The sequence below is a fragment of the Eutrema salsugineum genome, unplaced genomic scaffold (genome assembly GCF_000478725.1).
Source record: "Eutrema salsugineum unplaced genomic scaffold, Eutsalg1_0 scaffold_7, whole genome shotgun sequence".
NCBI classification, from domain to species: domain Eukaryota; kingdom Viridiplantae; phylum Streptophyta; class Magnoliopsida; order Brassicales; family Brassicaceae; genus Eutrema; species Eutrema salsugineum.
This window is the reverse complement of record NW_006256486.1, coordinates 4678710-4696746: the sequence shown is the minus strand read 5'-3', so window position 1 is coordinate 4696746 and position 18037 is coordinate 4678710. Positions and strand designations below refer to the sequence as shown.

At 39.0% G+C, this 18037-nt stretch overlaps 1 protein-coding gene, 1 long non-coding RNA gene and 1 pseudogene across 3 annotated transcripts; 1 reads left to right on the top strand and 2 right to left on the bottom strand.

Annotated features, from left to right (window-relative positions):
* Positions 1-2875, bottom strand: LOC18011235 (4-substituted benzoates-glutamate ligase GH3.12). Of its 2 annotated transcripts, XM_024150464.1 has the most exons (5): positions 2566-2875; positions 2181-2473; positions 1976-2077; positions 808-1583; positions 1-721 (listed from the first exon to the last, which is right to left on the bottom strand). In XM_024150464.1, exons 2-5 carry the CDS (start codon positions 2447-2449, stop codon positions 162-164), a joined length of 1707 nt encoding a protein of 568 aa, XP_024006232.1. In that variant the 5' UTR covers positions 2450-2473; positions 2566-2875; the 3' UTR covers positions 1-161. The 2 variants fall into 2 exon arrangements, with proteins under 2 accessions (XP_024006232.1, XP_006393366.1); XM_006393304.2 differs by having other exon boundaries at positions 2181-2875.
* A 1979-nt stretch (positions 2876-4854) lies between these two features.
* LOC18011250 lies at positions 4855-17717 on the bottom strand (annotated as a pseudogene).
* Positions 16194-17393, top strand: LOC112082849. Its single transcript, XR_002897380.1, has 3 exons — positions 16194-16639; positions 16771-17042; positions 17121-17393. It is a non-coding gene; the product is annotated as an uncharacterized LOC112082849 (long non-coding RNA).
* Positions 17718-18037: the final 320 nt, after the last annotated feature.

Genomic DNA, 18037 nt, shown 5'->3' with positions numbered 1-18037 from the left:
TTTGTTCCGGCGATTATTTTCCTAGACATTGATCTCAAAAGCGGAAATATATAAAACATGTTAAAATCCATAGATGCATGAGATAGCTAGGACAGATTCATTGAGAGCTGAACAAGATGTGGGTGATTCAAGGCCGGTCATTTAGAGTGCTCTCGAAATCGTCAAAGATGCGGACATTTGTCGCTAAAGAACCGAGAGAGAACCTTGTCTTCAAGAACTGTTAAAGCCTCGGAAGATTTTATGCATATAGGTGTCTTGTATTGAGACATCGAAGAACCCCGTGATACGAAAAATTCCATGAGAGAATCGAATGTTCCTTCTTGCACAACTCTTATCTCTAGAGCTCCGATTGATCCATCTTTACTCCTAAATATTCGGTAAAGATAACTAAGTGATTCCTCCATAACACAACAACACTTCACCATTACACTGTTGACAAGTTCAACGCCATTGATGCTTTTGGATTTGAGTTCCCAGTAAAAAACATAATGACCTGGAATAGTAGAGAGATCAGCATAACATGTGCTACCCATCAACATCAGATTTGAAGCTTCAAGAACGAGTGTCGCATGATTCAATGCCTTTAAAAGATATTCCTCAGTTGTTATCTCCGTCTGAATGCTTAGGACCATTTCTTTTCTACGTATGAATCGAAATTGAGGTACACTGTTATAGAATCCAGTCACCTGTAATATATCTCCAACCTTACACCTATGTAAACCTAGCAAAACAAAAAAAAAGTGATTGTAAATTTCGTTTTGATAACTTGAGAGTAGATATAAGTAGAAATTCGTTTATATAACTCACCAAAATAATTTGTGACCAACAGCTCATAGTAGCAACCTAACGTAACGTTCACAAGATCAACAATCTCATCCTTGTTTTCCTCATCATCAACCTGTATGAACTCGAAATAGGACATGTTGGGTAGGCATGTGTATGACACATCATGTGGTTTGCATGAAAGATCCACGTTTATCCCAAATATAGTTTCCGATGATGCATAGACCATGGAGAATATAGGAAGTTGGTTCGAGTAAAAATCCAATGTTGGGATGTACTGACCCATCTGTCCTGTAGCAATGCAATCAAGAAATTTGGCTTTGGGCCAAAGCCGTGTAATTATACCTTCCCATGATTTCTGGCTGCACTCGTAATCAACCAAAGTTGCCAGTTCAGGATTAGGCTCTCCGAGGATGGTGGAGACCGAATCCCTACAGCTACGGTCTGTAATCCACTCACTAACATGACCATGTCGTATGTTACTAGACAATTCTTTCCAGTTAGTTTCAAGAAAATTGATTGCATGAGCCAAAGTAGAGGCAAAGTAAGCACTTATACTCGTAACTTCGTTTCTCTGGACGAGCCCACAGAGAAGATGACAATACATACTCTGCTTGTTATCTGGGCATAATGTGACATCTTTGGGGCTTGTATACATCTCTTTTGGTTGGTTCTTGAAATAATTGCTCGTCACAAAGCTTGAAAGTACCCCAGAAACTGGCAAACCAGAAGGAGTTTTGGATAACGGTCTACAGAAACTAATCTTCATCTCCTTTTCTTGCTTGGCACCATCCATATACCTATACAGACCATAATTAATTTAAAAATAGAGATTAATATTGGTGATGGTGATATTTCTAATGGTCCCCAAGATTACTTTAGATTTTGCTACTTAACTAGTTTTAACTTTAAACAAAAAAAAAATCTAAATTTAGCACCATTAATTAATTTAAAATTTTCAATAATGGCAAAAATTTCACATTTGAAACCGTTTCTTAATATGAAAAATCTAAACCTTAAACTATATAATATTATTTGTAATTCAGATAGGGTAAAAAAGCATTCTCACACAACACAATAACTTGTGGTACTTTTGGAATTTTAATATTTTTGTGAGGCTTGAAACAAAAACTAATTTTTCTGTTATTTTAAGATATAATTGAAAAGAAAAAATGTATCTAGAGTTAATTACCTGGAGATAAAAGGGGACGAGAGAGCATTGAGTTGTATCATGTTCTCAAAGAACTTATTGTTCATGGGGAGTATCTTATGTTTTCCTCCTGATGTTCCGGAACTACATAACGATCCACAAGTTCACAACCATTAGAGCATATTATGTTAGTTTATAAAAAGTCATGATCACCAAGCGAATCAATACTAATATCTAGAGTTTTTACCTTAGGAAAAATCCAGTGATGGGATTTCCTGATATGACATCTGATGGCTCTCCGTTGGCAACACGTTCGATATAAGGCTTAACATCATCATAACTGACGACCGGTACATTCTTTTTGAAGAGCTCTTTATCAGAGCTCCCATGGAGAAAACGTTGGAGATATTCAGTGTGGACGTTAAGTGTGAGTATCTCCTTTAAAACATCGTCTTGTATTTGCTTAGCATTCAACGTTAACGTCTCCAGATCCATGAGATCGTAACTTAGACTCATATTTGGTTTGATCTTTGATGTCACCTGAAGGTAAAGGGTTTCTTTATATGATTTGAAAGCTTTCGAACGACGAGTTTGATTTGTTTAATCTATTAATCAATAGTTAGATGTCATACCTTCTTTTTGTTATCAAATATAAAGTCATGATCTAATCTTCAAAAGTAGTTCCGAATGGATTGGGAAATATCTTATTCTTGACTAAGCTGTCATTAAATCAAATCTATAGGGTTTATTATATAAAGAAAAATTATAGCTTAATCCCAAGCAGGTAGAAAATGACCTGATTTGTTTAGTAGAATAATAATAACCTAATGACAGATTAATAGAACCTCCTAGAGATCGACACAAAGACATCGAGATTAGAAAGTCACAAAGTGGCCCTCGTGATTCTTGCCGGAAAACATGGCCTCTTCTCACATGTCTTACATTTATTCCCTTGTCACTATACGTTTTATATTGTAGTCATACTAATATATAATGTACTCACACTGTCTCACACATGCCCACGTATGTACATGCATTTACACATGTGTCCACTTTGTTCCAGTTAACGGCCGAGCAAAGAGAAAAAGTTATGTACAAATTCTTTCTAAGTTCTAACGACGACTATATATTGTCTAAAGTTTTAATAAGAAACATTTTTGTAATCTAATCTAAGTGATCGAAGATCTCGGATATAGGTTAATTTAATAGAGATGCTCCATTTATTGTAAGTTTTTATTCGAGTTGAACTGAATAACAAAATCTAAGCATTCACTTCGGCAAAATTCCAAATTATTTTGGACGGTTTAATCGTTATCATTTAACTGTTGTTATAGATGCATAATTTTTTCATATTACAACTTGCTGTTTGCATCTCTATATTATTATTTAAGTAGACATTTAAAAACTAATCTTTATTTTGTAAAATATTGCATGATATACCATTACAAATAACAAAAAATAATTAAAATATGAAAGATATAGTTGTCTTTTAAATCTATTGAAAAAAATATAGAATGTCTTTGTTTCTCATTTAATAAAGTATATTTATTATTTAATTTTTATATTTAAAAATATGGTAGTTTTTTATATTTTTTGTTTCAAATGATATGATAAAGTAGATTTAATTAAAAAAAACGTGAAAATAAAAAAATTTCATAATTAAATAATATAAAAATCAAGAGTAAAAATTATGATATGAAAAATGGTGAAATATATTTTACCATAAATTGTTATATTTACATACAAAAATATTTTTTTTTTAGTTATATTTACCAAAAATTTGATATGAGCAAATTGATTTTTAATTAAAAAAGTTTGTGGTGAAGTGAAAGTTATTAAACGATGTATATTATAATTAGTTTTATATTTTAATCCAGTATAAACATGTTAAATGAATGGGTTAGTTCGATATGAACGGATTATGATTCTAATTTTTTAATATCCACCCAAAAAAAATCTCGCAATTCAAAATATTAGTTTTCTAAAATGTGGTATATTTAATCTATTAAATATTATAATTTATCTTTTAAAACTAAATATTGTTTGTTGTATTTTAATTAATTTTATATCAAACCTAACTTTAAAGAATTTTATATTTATTTAGATATATAGTCAAAGAATATAAAACTGATTTTTTATAGTTTGTGGACAGATTATAAAACTCAGTTATTAAGCAATGCAAATTAGATTTGATGATTATAATATTATAATATTTTGTATTAACCTCAATAATATATTAGTCTAATGCCAACATATTGAATAAATTGCTTATTTTGCTTTATCCATTTATAAAATAATTTTATAAACTGATTAATTGATTTTTCACGTTAACTTAATTGAATGTCAAAAAAATATCCCCACGCTACAACGCAGGTTAATCCTAGTGTTATTAGATTTAGGAATCTAAACATTTTTGGATATATTTCGGACATACGACTTTAGTACCTTCCATGTGGCCAAATTTCATATAACTTTCATACCCAAATTTCAAAGTCATTGATTCTTTCTTCTTGTGACACTGAACTCAATCATCTAAGTATTTGATCGAGCAATATGGAGAATGATTTTAAGGGTTTCTGCCACTCTAAAGTTGGATGTAAAATAGGTAACCAAAAAAGTTCTTCATTACTGAGGAAAAATCTGAAACTCACGAAAAACCTTGAAATTGGTCAAGTTAATTTTGAAATGTAAATATAGATACTTTATCAAAAACATATAAATAAATAATAAACTCTATATATAGAAGGTATGTTTCCGGCGATTATTTTCCTAGACATTGATCATATAAGCAAGTGGAAATAAAAACATAGTAAAATCCATAGATGGACAGGTTCAGTTGAGAGCTGATGGGTTGGCCTCTGTGCTTTTTATGGAGGTAGTGGATGATTCAAGGCCAGTCATTTAGAGTGCTCTCGACATCGTCAAAGATGCGGACATTTGTCGCTAAAGAACCGAGAGAGAACCTTGTCTTCAAGAACTGTTAAAGCCTCCGAAGATTTTATGCATATAGGTGTCTTGTATTGAGACATGGAAGAACCCCGTGATACGAAAAATTCCATGAGAGAATTGAACGTTCCTTCTTGCACAACTCTTATCTCTCTAAGAGCTCCGATTGATCCATCTTTACTACTAAATACTCTATAAAGATTACAAAGCGATTCCTCCATAACACAACAACACTCCACCAATACATTGTAATCAAGCTCAACGACGTTGATGTTTTTGCATTTGAGTTCCCAATAAAAACATAGTGACCTGGAATAGTATAGAGTGTAAACGCAAGAGTTTTAGATCAAGAACAACAACACAATTTAACACAGGGTTTTTCCTTTAACTGAACTTTATTGCTAGTAAATCTGTCAACACACCTTACAAGTTCGTAACACAATTTAGAACAGACTCAAGACACACCTTGATCTGTCTCTCTAGCCCTCTCTCTGTTCTTCCATCGATATTTGATCTCAGAACTTCCCTAGAAAACCCTTAACCCTTGATGCAGACTCTAATGCTTGAATCTCTCACCCTTATGCTAAGTGCTCTCTAGTAGTTGTGTTAAGCTCTTTCAATGCTTCAACACCTCTACTTATACCTAGTAGACTAAGCGGCTATACACGCCAAAACCCTACACTCCAGCTTTCATTTTTGTCGCTTGGTGCATATTTCCTATTTTCTTAAACTTTTGCTTGTTTAAGGAAATCTTACATTCTTCTGATCTGCTCCGTTATTCCCATCCAGCTTTGCTTTCTTTCCAAGACTCGCATTCCTACTGGTCCAGCTCAGCTACTCATCCAGCTCCTAATTCCAAATGCTTCGCTTGTCACGTACTCCATGCTTGTGGCATTCCATCCTTCACTTCATCTGGTACAGCAACTGCTTCAAGTACAGCTACACCTTCAATCTCCCCCTTTTTAGCTTCGTGTGACTCACAAGCACCTGTTTTCAGACATAGCACACAAACAACCACAAAACAGCAAGGTACCAAGACAAACAGAACGCATTTCATATAAATAAAAACGTCAAACACAGAATCTTGAATCAAATGCTGCAAACAAGAGTTTTTAGAGCAAAATACACACTCCCCCACAAACTTAGCCTAACTTCGAAATCAGAAAAACTAGACTATTACACAAGCTCCCCCACAATTTAAGCACCCGCATCATCTCCTGCCTCATCTCTTGGAATTTCTTCCCACATGTTTTCTCCTCCTGCTTGTGAGCACCGAAGGTAAAAACAAGAATCAACACCCAAAAGAAGAAACAAGTCAAAGTCAGAAAACTTACTTGCAAATGAGTCAATCACCATATTGACTACTCCGTGGAGATGGTTAAGCACACGACTCACATCTCGTAAGGCCAGCGTGACTTCATTCGCACTCGCTGGTGCCAAAGGAACACGAATCACTCCGAGAGGAGCACTTTGAGTCCGACCAGGTGCAGTGTCGGATGACCTGAAGGATGCATCAGGAGGTGGTCCACGGAAAGACCGAAGTGGCACACTTGGTGATGACGCAGGTTGCTGCTGAGATGACTGAGGTGGAGGAATCGGAGCTCTCGGTGCATCAGCCCTTTGCTTCCCCTTTTTCTTGTCCTTCTTTGCAGCTGCGGCTTCTTTCTTGATGAACTCTTCACCACTGCGTGAGTCCTTTTTGTATCGAGATGGGACAATGTGATTCTCTCCTTGACCCAGCTGAGGCTCGTGTTGATGGTTCAGAATCTTCTGTATCAGACACGGGAATACCAACCAGCGAGTGTCCTTTTTGATGATTTTGCTCATTAGAAGAATCTATTTGAAGGCCAGCCTTCCGAAATCCACCCGTACCCCATGACTCAGCTTGTACAGCAGACGAGCACGCTCCTCAGAGATGTGATTCTTGTTGGTTGAGGGAATCCAGTTGTACGCCGCAATGACAATCAACGCATCAAAAACCGGTGGAAGATTCCTCGTGCTCAGTCCACCCCAACCACTTCCTCCTCTCGACAAGTGCTTGGCAACATCAGACAGAGAGACTGCTTCAGCAACTGACTCTTCGTGAACCTCAGCCTCGCTAAGTGGAGTTAGATTGAGGACCCGATTGCTCCATGAAGGAGAGAAGCTGTACTCAAAACCCCTCAGCTTGACACGAATCTCCTGATCTGGATCAGAAGATAGTTCACCAGGAAGCCCAGCATAAAACTCCTGAATCACTTGCGGTACATACGGAGTGATCCCCACCACCGTCGACTCCAAACCACTGTCTCTAATCACGTTGATGTACCCTCATTCATCTGATTCACCTACATCGACAGTTCTTTCACACCAAAGTTGTCGTGTAGCAAAGTGATCATACCTCGCTTGGTCAGGAGATGCCTCTGCTTTACGAGACCGAGCCTTTTTGGTTCGCTTTTGTGATACCGAGTCAGGGACTGGCTCCGGTTCTGTTTCTGGAGCAAGGGACGGTACACTTTTGGGTTTCTTTGATGGAGCCGGAAGTCCCAAAGCCCTCATCGTCTTCCGTTTGCGTTCGGCCTTTGCAGTTTGCTCTCTCACGGAGATCGAGGTAGGTGATGCTTCAGCGGCAGATGCTGTCGCCTCCTCTTGAGTTGTTCCTGTCAGAATCGGATCAACGGTCGGATTCGTCAATTCATGTGGCGCAGAGAGATTTACCTCATCAGATTTTTTGCTCTCACCACCGTCGGCCTCTTCCTCATCATCCTCGATTTTCTGAGTAACCTACGAGTTGGCCTTGATTTCTCCGCCATCTGCCTTCTCTGCAGGGTTCGCCGACGATTCACTCTGCTCATCTCCATCATCTGCGGTGGCAAATGAGCCTGCACTATCAGCTGGATCAACGGCCGCCGCGGGATTTTGATCAGGAACTGCCTCAGTTGGATTCGTACTCTCACCACTGAGCTCATCGATGAGATGAGGCCTCTGAGCATAGCCATCTGCATGCGTCATTTTTGCTTTGGATCGAACACCAATCAGCCCCCTTCGAGTTTCTCTCACCATTGATGCCTCTCTTTGTGATTCGCCTTTTGAATGGAAGAGATTTAGGGTTTAAAACATGAAGTGGTGCTGATTTTGCGGATCCCCACTCCCCGTAAATAACTCCCCCACTTTCCATTTTCCCACGTCTTTTCAACTTCCAATGGCTTTGGTGGGCTTTTTCTTTGCAACAAGCCCATTTCACAGATGTTTTCACAAACTCACCAAGACTTCAAAAATCCTAACTCACTTTCCTGTTTCACACGTGACAAAAGTACTGGAACACACACTGAATCAAGCATGCATGCATTAGACCATCAATATTCACAGGCACTTTCACACATAAGCCGATGATAGAGAACAAATAGTGACAACTGAACTATCACCTATGCACTGACTTTTGAAAACAATGTTTTGTACAATTTTTTACCATTTTCTTTGAAGTGCACCAGATCGAACCACAGCCTCTGACTCACGAGACACCTTCAGCTTGTTCTGATTCATAAGAGTCTGGCAATCCTGATTCACGGGCTAGCTTTCACACTCAGCTGCCTTTATCGACCCTTTTACCAGTTTTTAACATTTATTCACGGGTGAAGGAAGCTTTCAGTACCAGGGGAGGATCTCCTTTTGAGAGGATCAGCTAAATTTGATTGCAAGCATCCCTTTTTTTTCTTTTTTTTTTCATTTATTCCTCCCCTTTCTGGTTCAAATGCAATGAGCTAGCTTCATCACTTGACTTCTCCGAAACTAGCTCAGCTTTCCTTCTACTCCATGAAACCTGTACTGTCGTCAAGGTACGACGACAGTTGAGGCAGCTCTTTTCCACTAGCACCAGGACTCCAGACTGAATCTAAACCTTGAGTGTCCCCTTGAGTCAGTTTCTGTGTCATTCCTGCACACTTCACAAACAATCACATACTACAAATCCCGATCGAGTTTCTTAAGGTGACAAAACGATTAAAATCCAGGGGTTTTGTGAATAAATCAGCCAGTTGCAAATCAGTGACAATATGTTCTATCACTACATGTTTCTCCTCCACTAGCTCACGAATGAAGTGGTGTCTTATATCGATATGCTTGGTCCTAGAGTGCTGCACCGGATTCTTTGAAATACTGATAACACTTTTGTTGTCACAGTGAACCAGTAGTGGACCAGAATCCATCCCATAGTCTGCGGACATCTGCTTCATCCACAACAGTTGACTGCAGCAGCTCCCCATAGCAATGTATTCGGCCTCTGCAGTAGAGAGTGAGACAGAATTCTGTTTTTTACTCAACCACAAGATTAGATTGTTCCCAAGAAAGAAACAACCTCCACTTGTGCTTTTCCGATCATCTGCACTTCCTGCCCAGTCCGCGTCACAGTATCCCACCAAATGCTTGTTCGATCCTTTGGAGTACCAGATCTCCAATTCGACTTTCCCTTTGACATACTTGATGATTCTCTTCACTGCTTCAAGATGTGACTGCTTGGGTTTCGCCTGATATCTAGCACAAATACCCACACTTAGGGACAAGTCTGGTCTACTTGCTGTGAGATACAACAAGCTTCCAATCATCCCTCGATACACTGTGGGATCAACATCTGTTCCATCTTCATCCCGAGTGAGCTTGGCCATAGTACTCATTGGAGTATTAGCTTCCTTACACTGATCAAACTTGAATCATGTAAGTAAGTTCTTCGCATAGGTGCTTTGAGAGATAAACACCCCGTCTTCAGACTGGATTATTTGCAAACCCAGGAAGTACCGCAGTTCACTTACCATGCTCATCTCAAACTCTTGAGTCATACTTGTGACAAATCGATCCACAAGTGACTGAGCAGTGCCTCCAAAAATAATGTCATCCACGTAGATTTGCACAATCATGATCTGCCCATTTTGCTCATAGATGAACAAGGTCTTGTCAACACTTCCTCTGACATATCCTTGTTTGACCAGAAATCCAGTGGTCTCTCATACCACGCTCGTGGAGCCTGCTTCAAGCCATAAAGCGCCTTCTTCAACTTGTACACGTATTGTGGATACTGAGCATCTTCGAACCCTTTCGGCTGTTCCACATACACTTCTTCTTGGAGCACTCCATTAAAAAACGCACTTTTGACATCCATCTGATATACCCTAAAGTTTAGGATACAAGCCATCCCCAAGAACAGTCTGATTGATTCAAGTCTTGCTACAGGAGCAAATGTCTCTTCGAAGTCGACTCCCTCGACTTGTGAGAACCCTTGTGCGACTAATCTTGCTTTGTTCCAAACCACCACCCCGTTCTCATCGATTTTGTTTTTAAAGATCCACTTTGTTCCCACCACATTGCCTTCAAGGGGTTTTGGAACAAGTTCCCACACGTCATTTCGCACGAACTGCTCCAGTTCTTGTTCCATGGCAATGATCCAGAATTCATCATCAAGTGTCTGTCTCACGTCTCGGGGTTCAATGACAGAGACAAAACATGCAAATACCACCATCTCCGAGAATTTTCCAACCATCTTTTTGAAATCCAACTGAACTCCCCGAGTCCTTCTTCCTTCATTCATATCACCAATGAGATCTGAGGGTGAGCTTGCTGAACATCAGATGGTGGAACCACAACTGCTTGATCACATTCTCCAGTGTGAGCTGCTGATTGATCTTCTTCTTCTTCGTCCGAGTCACTGCCTGTAGCAGCTCCTTCCCACTTGGTACGAGCATAGTCATCAAACACCACGTTCACTGACTCGATCAGTACTTTTGACCTTTCTACAACCCCGTTCTGCTGTGGCATCCTGGGTGCTGAGAACTGATGAGCAATGCCATGACTTTCACAAAAGAGTTTCATGAATTCATTCTGAAACTCGCCACCATGATCACTCCGGATATTCTTTATACCACCACGCTGATTCAAGAGTTGCAGCGCCCAAATTCTAAAGCTCTCAGCTGTCTTAGACTTTTCCCGAAGAAATCTGACCCAGGTGTACCTAGAGAAGTCGTCCACAAGAACGAACACATAGCGTTTGCCACCCAAACTCTCGGTTTGAACTGGTCCCATTAGATCCATATGGACCAGATCAAGAACTACTGTTGACTGTACATCAGGAACTCTCTTGTGTTGCACTTTAACTTGTTTGCCTTGAGTGCAAGGTCCACACATGGAGTTATCAACTCCCTTGACTTTAGGTACCCCTCTGACAATTTCTTTGTCAACCAGGTTGGCAAGATTCCTGATGTTCATGTGTCCCAATCGTTGATGCCACAGATGTAGATCATCTCGTGCTGTGAAACACTTTTCTTCTTTGCAAGAGGAATCCCACATATAACAGTTGTTCCCAGATCTGATTCCTTGTAGAACGACCTTTCTGACTTCATCCACAGCTCTGCATTCTCTTTTGGTAAACACGACAGTCAACCCCTCATCACACAGTTGACTGATACTGATGAGGTTTGCTTGCAGTCCATGCACCAGATACACATTTACTAACTGAGGTTGACCGGCTTCCTTTGTCCTGCCCTTTCCTTGGATTGCACCAATGCTTCCATCACCAAACGTGACTTTGCCTCCTCTGATCTTTTTCAAACTCTGCAGAAATCCTTTGGTACCAGTCATGTGTCGAGAGCAACCGCTATCAAAGTACTATGTAGCAGATTGATCATCCTCCTCTGTTACCAAAGCCATGTTGCACTTGAAACCCAACCCCGGATTCCTGCCTTGCGCTGGTACTCCCCTCTGAGGTCTTCTTTGAGTAGCCTGTCTTAGGTCAGCTTTCCTAACCTAGATTTGGTTTCTGAACCCATTCCAGGTAAACCTTCCAAGTTCCTTTAGCTTTCTCACTTGCTTCCAGAACCTGTAGCAGTGATTTCTAATGTGCCCCGGTTTTTCACAGTAGAAACATCCACTCAGTCTCATAGGTAGCCCTTCTCTCTTCGATGTTGATGCAGCGGTATTACACTTCACCGTAACGTTTTGAGCCATGTTGTCTGCTTCTTGAGACTTAGTAGTACCTCCTGATACAAACTTTGTGGTACCTGTTTCAACCATGGTTCGGGCATCATAGCCCAAACCTCTACGCACTTCAGACCTCCTCCCATAGCTCAAGATCTGATCAAGCTGTTTAGTTCCAGCGAACATGTGAATCTTCTTGCGTTGCTCAATGAGCTCTCCTATCAGGTTGTTGGAGATTCCTTTCTCCTGACTTAAATTGTGCTCCAGTTGCTCTACCTTCTTTGCCAAGTTTAGCTTCTCTTTTATCAGTGTAACACTTTCTTGACTTAGTTTCTGAGCCGCTTCCAATTCTCTCTGCAGCTCTTCCATTTTTGCTTCAAGTCGAAGATTCTCCTTCTTCAAGTCAGCGTTTTCTTTTTCAATCTTGATCAGTCTCACGAACTTCTTTGTAGCTTTCAATCAGCTCATCACCAGCCCCAACTTCTGACTCAGCATCTGACGCAATCATATTTTCATCGAATTCAGCAATGCCTATGAATGAGACGAAGTTGTTTACTTCCTCCACAGTGTCTTCACCACTGTCATCTTCAGTATCTTCCTCTGCCAGCATGGATCTTTCCTTCCTGCGGTTTTGATCGTTCATACATTCCAGTTGTGTGTGACCAAAACCCTTGCATCCGAAGCACTGAATCTCCCTTCTCTTAAGAGGACATTCAGTCTTGAAATGCCCAATCCCTTTACACTCGTAGCATTGGACATCTCCCCTTCTTTCACTGGTTTCCTTTGTTCGTTTAGCTGGCACAACCTTTTTCTGACCATACGACTTCTCAGCTCGTCTTAGTGCCTTGTCAAACCTCTTTACCAGCAGCCCTAGTGCATCTTCACACTTTTCTTCCTCTGATGACTTGGTCTCGAGAACAGATGACAGCGCCAATCCCTTCTGCTTCTTCACACCATCAAGTTCCATCTCATGAGCCTGTAGCATCCCAACAATCTCTCCAAAGCTTAGAGATTCAGTATCCTGGTTCACACTCAGAGCTGACTTATACCCCATGAACCTTGAAGGAAGACACCTTAGAAACTTCTTCCCAAGAGTAACAGCCTCCTGAGCCAGAGAACTCAACTTGGAGCTGAAGTCGGCAATGGTTTCATGTTCTTCCATCTTCAAGTTCTCAAATCGCGAAGCCAACATGTTCTTCTTCGAGTTCTGCACTTTGGTTGTTCCTCCAAACTGTATATGTAGTATGTCCCAAGCTTCTTTGGCTGTCTCACATCTCTGAATTAGTTGGAAGGTCTCAACTGATATGCTACAGTGAATAGCCGTCAACGCCTTTGAGTTGTATTTGAACCTTTTCCTTTCGTCCTCGGTCCATTCTTCTTCAGATTAAGGCTCATCAGCTCCATCATCATTCTTCTTTTTTGGTTCTTCCAACATAACCAGGACCGACTTTCCATGCTAAAGGATCAATTCCTTTGATGAGTAAACGCATCCTTACCTTCCAGAAGCCGTAGTTTCCAGCATTCAAAATTACTTTTGAACTGCTCACAAGTTCTTGATAACTCTCCATCTCCGCAGGACCTCACCTGTTTGCAAGTTACAGATGACCGCCCTGATACCAATTGTAAACGCAAGAGTCTTAGATCAAGAACAACAACACAACTTAACATAGGGTTTTTCCTTTAACTGAACTTTATTGCTAGTAAATCTGTTAACACACCTTACAAGTTCGTAACACGATTTAGAACAGACTCAAGACACATCTTGATCTGTCTCTCTAGCCCTCTCTCTGTTCTTCGATCGATACTTGATCTCAGAACTTCCCTAGAAAACCCTTAACCCTTGATGCAGACTCTAATGCTTGAATCTCTCACCCTTATGCTAAGTGCTCTCTAGTAGTTGTGTTAAGCTCTTTCAATACTTCAACACCTCTACTTATACCTAGTAGACTAAGCGGCTATACACGCCAAAACCCTACACCCCAGCTTCCATTTTTGTCGCTTGGTGCATATTTCCTATTTCCTTAAACTTTTGCTTGTTTAAGGAAATCTTCCATTCTCCTGATCTGCTCCATTATTCCCATCCAGCTTTGCTTTCTTTCCAAGACTCCCATTCCTATTGGTCCAGCTCAGCTACTCATCCAGCTCCTCATTCCAAATGCTTCGCTTGTCACGTACTCCATGCTTGTGGCATTCCATCCTTCACTTCATCTGGTACAGCAACTGCTTCAAGTACAGCTACACCTTCATAGAGATCAGCATAACATGTGCTACCCATCAACATCAGATTTGAAGCTTCAAGAACAAGTATCGCATGATTCAATGCCTTTAAAAGACGTTCCTCAGTTGTTATCTCCGTCTGAATGCTTAAGACCATTTCTTTTCTACGTATGAATCGAATTGAGGTGCATTGTTATAGAATCCAGTCACCTGTAAAGTATCTCCAACCTTATACCTATGTAAACCTAGCAAGAAAAAAAAAGTGATTTTAAATTTAGTTTTGATGACTTGAGAGTAGATATAAGAAGAAATTCGTTTATATAACTCACCGAAATAATTTGTGACCAACAGCTCATAGTAGTAACCTAACTTAACGTTCATAAGATCAACAATCTCGTCCTTGTTTTCCTCATCAACCTGTATGAACTCGAAATAGGACATGTTGGGTAGACATGTGTATGACACATCTTGTGGTTTGCATAAAAGATCCACGTTTATCCCAAATATAGTTTCCGATGATGCATAGACCATGGAGAATATAGGAAGTTGGTTCGAGTAAAAATCCAATGTTGGAATGTACTAACCCATCTGTCCTGTAGCAATGCAATCAAGAAATTTGGCTTTGGGCCAAAGCCGTGTAATTATACCTTCCCATGATTTCTGGCTGCACTCGTAATCAACCAAATTTGCCAGTTCAGGATTAGGCTCTCCGAGGATGATAGACCGAATCCCTACAGCTACGGTCTGTAATCCACTCACTAACATGACTATATCGTATATTACTCACAGTTCTTTCCAGTGAGTTTCAAGAAAATTGATTGCATGAGCCAAGGTAGAGGCAAAGTAAGCACTTATACACGTAACTTCGTGTCTCTGGACGAGCCCACAGAGAAGATGACAATACATACTCTGCTTGTTATCTGGGCATAATGTGACATCATGGGGGCTTGTATACAGCTTTGATGATTGGTTCTTGAAATAATTTCTCGTCAAAAAGCTTGAAAGCACCCCTGAAACTGGCAAACCAGAAGGAGTTTTGGATAACGGTCTACAGAAACTAATCTTCATCTCCTTTTCTTGCTTGGCACCATCCACATACCTATACAGACCATAACTAAAGAGATTAATATTGGTTATGTTGATATTTCCAAAGGTCCCAAGATTGCTTTAGATTTATATGCTACCTCGTTATGAAAAAAAGTATGTTCTCTGAAATGGTACAGTTTTAAGTTTTTATTTCTAATATAGCACCATTAACATAAATTTTCAATAAAAACACAAATTTAATATTAAAATTTAAAATGATTCAAAGAGGAGGAATCTCCTTTAGTCAAGTGATAGATCAATGCGTCTCTCAGTTTGATTCCTAGAGAATGCGATTTCTACAGAGATAAGCTTATAAAAATCTCCAACATTGTGCAAGCAGAACCCGTTGATGGCAAAAAATGACACAAATCCCATTTCTATGAGAAATATAAACCATAAATTGGATAAATATATTTGTAACTCATTTAGGATAAACAAGTATTTTTCACATAGTAATTTATGCCTACTTTTAGAATTTTAATCTTAGTCTGTTCAGTTTGGGGGAAAAAAACTAATTTTTATGCTATTTTAGGATTTTTTTTTCAGAAAAAAAAATTGTATATAAAATTAATTACCTGGATAGAAAGGGGGACAAGAGAGCTTTGTATTGCAGCATGTTCTCAAAGAACTTGCTGTTCATGGGGAATATCTTATGTTTTCCTCCTGATGTCCCGGGACTACATAGTTCACATTAGAGTATTATGTTAGTTTGTAAAATTTTCTCACCAATCAAATCAATATTAACTAGAGTTTTACCTTTGGAAAAATGCAGTGATGGGATTGCCTGAAATGACATCTGATGGTTCTCCGTTGGCAACACGTTCGATATAAGGCTCAACATCATCATAAGACTACCTCCAATAGTAGTATTAGGAGGGGTTCTAATTGTTTTTATGATTTAAAAAAAATGTTTTAATGGTTAATAATGCTTGAGCCATCTCTTATTTTAGAGATTTAAAAAATTGGATTGAGCCCCATGTGGTGCAATTTGATTGGTAGCATGTTTATAATTTTTTTTGTTTTTTTTAATCAAACACTCTGATTAAAGTAGAGTCTTCAAATATTTTGAGAAAGAAAATATTCTATCTTCTTTCTTCGACTTCGGTGGTATCGAAGTATGGAGAAACGCGATTCCTTCTCCTCCGGCGTTTGATCTTGGCGTCGATGGCGGCGGCGACACAAGCTCCTTCTCCTCCGGCCGGCGTTCTGCTTAGAGTCCGGTGGATTCTTCTCATCGGAAACGCGACCGTGAACAGAAGAAGCGACTTGATTCATTGGCTTTGATTCATTGGATTATTAAAGAGGTAAAACTATTTCCTTGATTCATTGGTTTTGTTGTTAAAGAATTAGGCATGTGTTCGATTGATTTAGGGTTTAGAGGTAAAACTATTTCCTGCGACGATTTTGATTTGTGTGTATGTGGTGGATATCAATCATGTCGGATGCTCTGATCAATGGATTGGCTGGAGCTGGTGGTGGGATCATTGCTCAACTCCTCACTTATCCTCTCCTAATCAGGTTTTGTTTTTTGTTTTTTCTTTTGGTAAATCAATCTCCGTATAGGTTCACTTCTTTTGTTTCACTTCTTTTATAGTTTGCTTGTTTTTGTGCTTGAGATGAAAGTGTAATGAGTTCTGGTTTTCATGTAGATGTATCGGTTCACTGTGTTAATGGACATCAAAGTTCACCAAAGGAGTTAAACTGGCTGAGCTGGGTTTACTTAGCGAGATGAGTTAAACTGGGTTTCTAAGTTAGACATCATGTTTGTCTGAGCTTGTTTCTTTGTTTATCTTCTGAGCTCTTGTTTTTTGTACAAGTTTGATTGTGTCTGGATTGGATGCAGGGCACTAAGGATGCAGGGCACTTTTTGTTTGTTAAACTAAGAGTAACGTGATCTTGGTGTTTTAGAAGATTTTCACGGGTATGGTTGTTAAACTTGTATAAAATGTATATCTCAGAGATCCTCTATATAGTCTCACTTTTTGTTTCTTCTTCGCAGGGGCAATACCTCTGTATTGCAATGAAACAGATGGAGTTCCAGAAACAGAGACCATGGAGCAGTACTATATGGAAAGGGTATGGCTTCTCATCTGATATACTATCGAGTATGTAACTCTCTGGTTTTACTTGAACGTGTATTGACATTGTTGGGTAGAGAAGCTAGTAAGCTTTGAGATTGGTTAATCATTACCTTATTTGTATTATACACCATGTGATACTCTTTGTAAGTAAAAAGATGTCAAGTCTTTTGTTATGCATTTAAAAAAAAAAATTTTAAGAACCTCAAATAGGATTCTACCATTGGAAGGGCAAAAAATTAAAAATTCTAAATGAGACTCTTAAAACAAACTTTATCAAATTTATTATTAAAAATAATAATAAGAACCCATGAGAACATTTCACCATTGGAGATGGTCTAAGTGACGACCGGTACATTCTTTTTGAAAAGCTCTTTATCAAAGCTCCCGTGGAGAAAACGTTTGAGATATCCAGTGTGTGCGTTAAGTGTGAGTATCCCCTTTAAGACATCGTCTTGTATTTGCTTTGCATTCGATGTTAATGTCTCCAGATCCATGAGATCGAAACTTAGACTCATATTTGGTTTGATCTTTGATATCACATGGAGTTAAAAGGTTTATTTATATAAATAAAAATTTCAAGGGACGAGTAATTAAATGAATTGATTTGTTTAATGTATTAGTTAGATGTCATACCCTCTTTTTGTCGTCATATATCTCAAACTTTTTCTCCACTGAAAATATCTTAATTTTGATTAAGCTGTCTTCAAATCAAATCAAATGATTTATAAGCAGGTAGAAATGATTTGATAATTTGATTTGTTGGTAAAATAAATATAAATTAGTGATAGCTTAATCCCAAGCATTTAGAAAATGGTTTGATTTGTTTAAGTAGAGT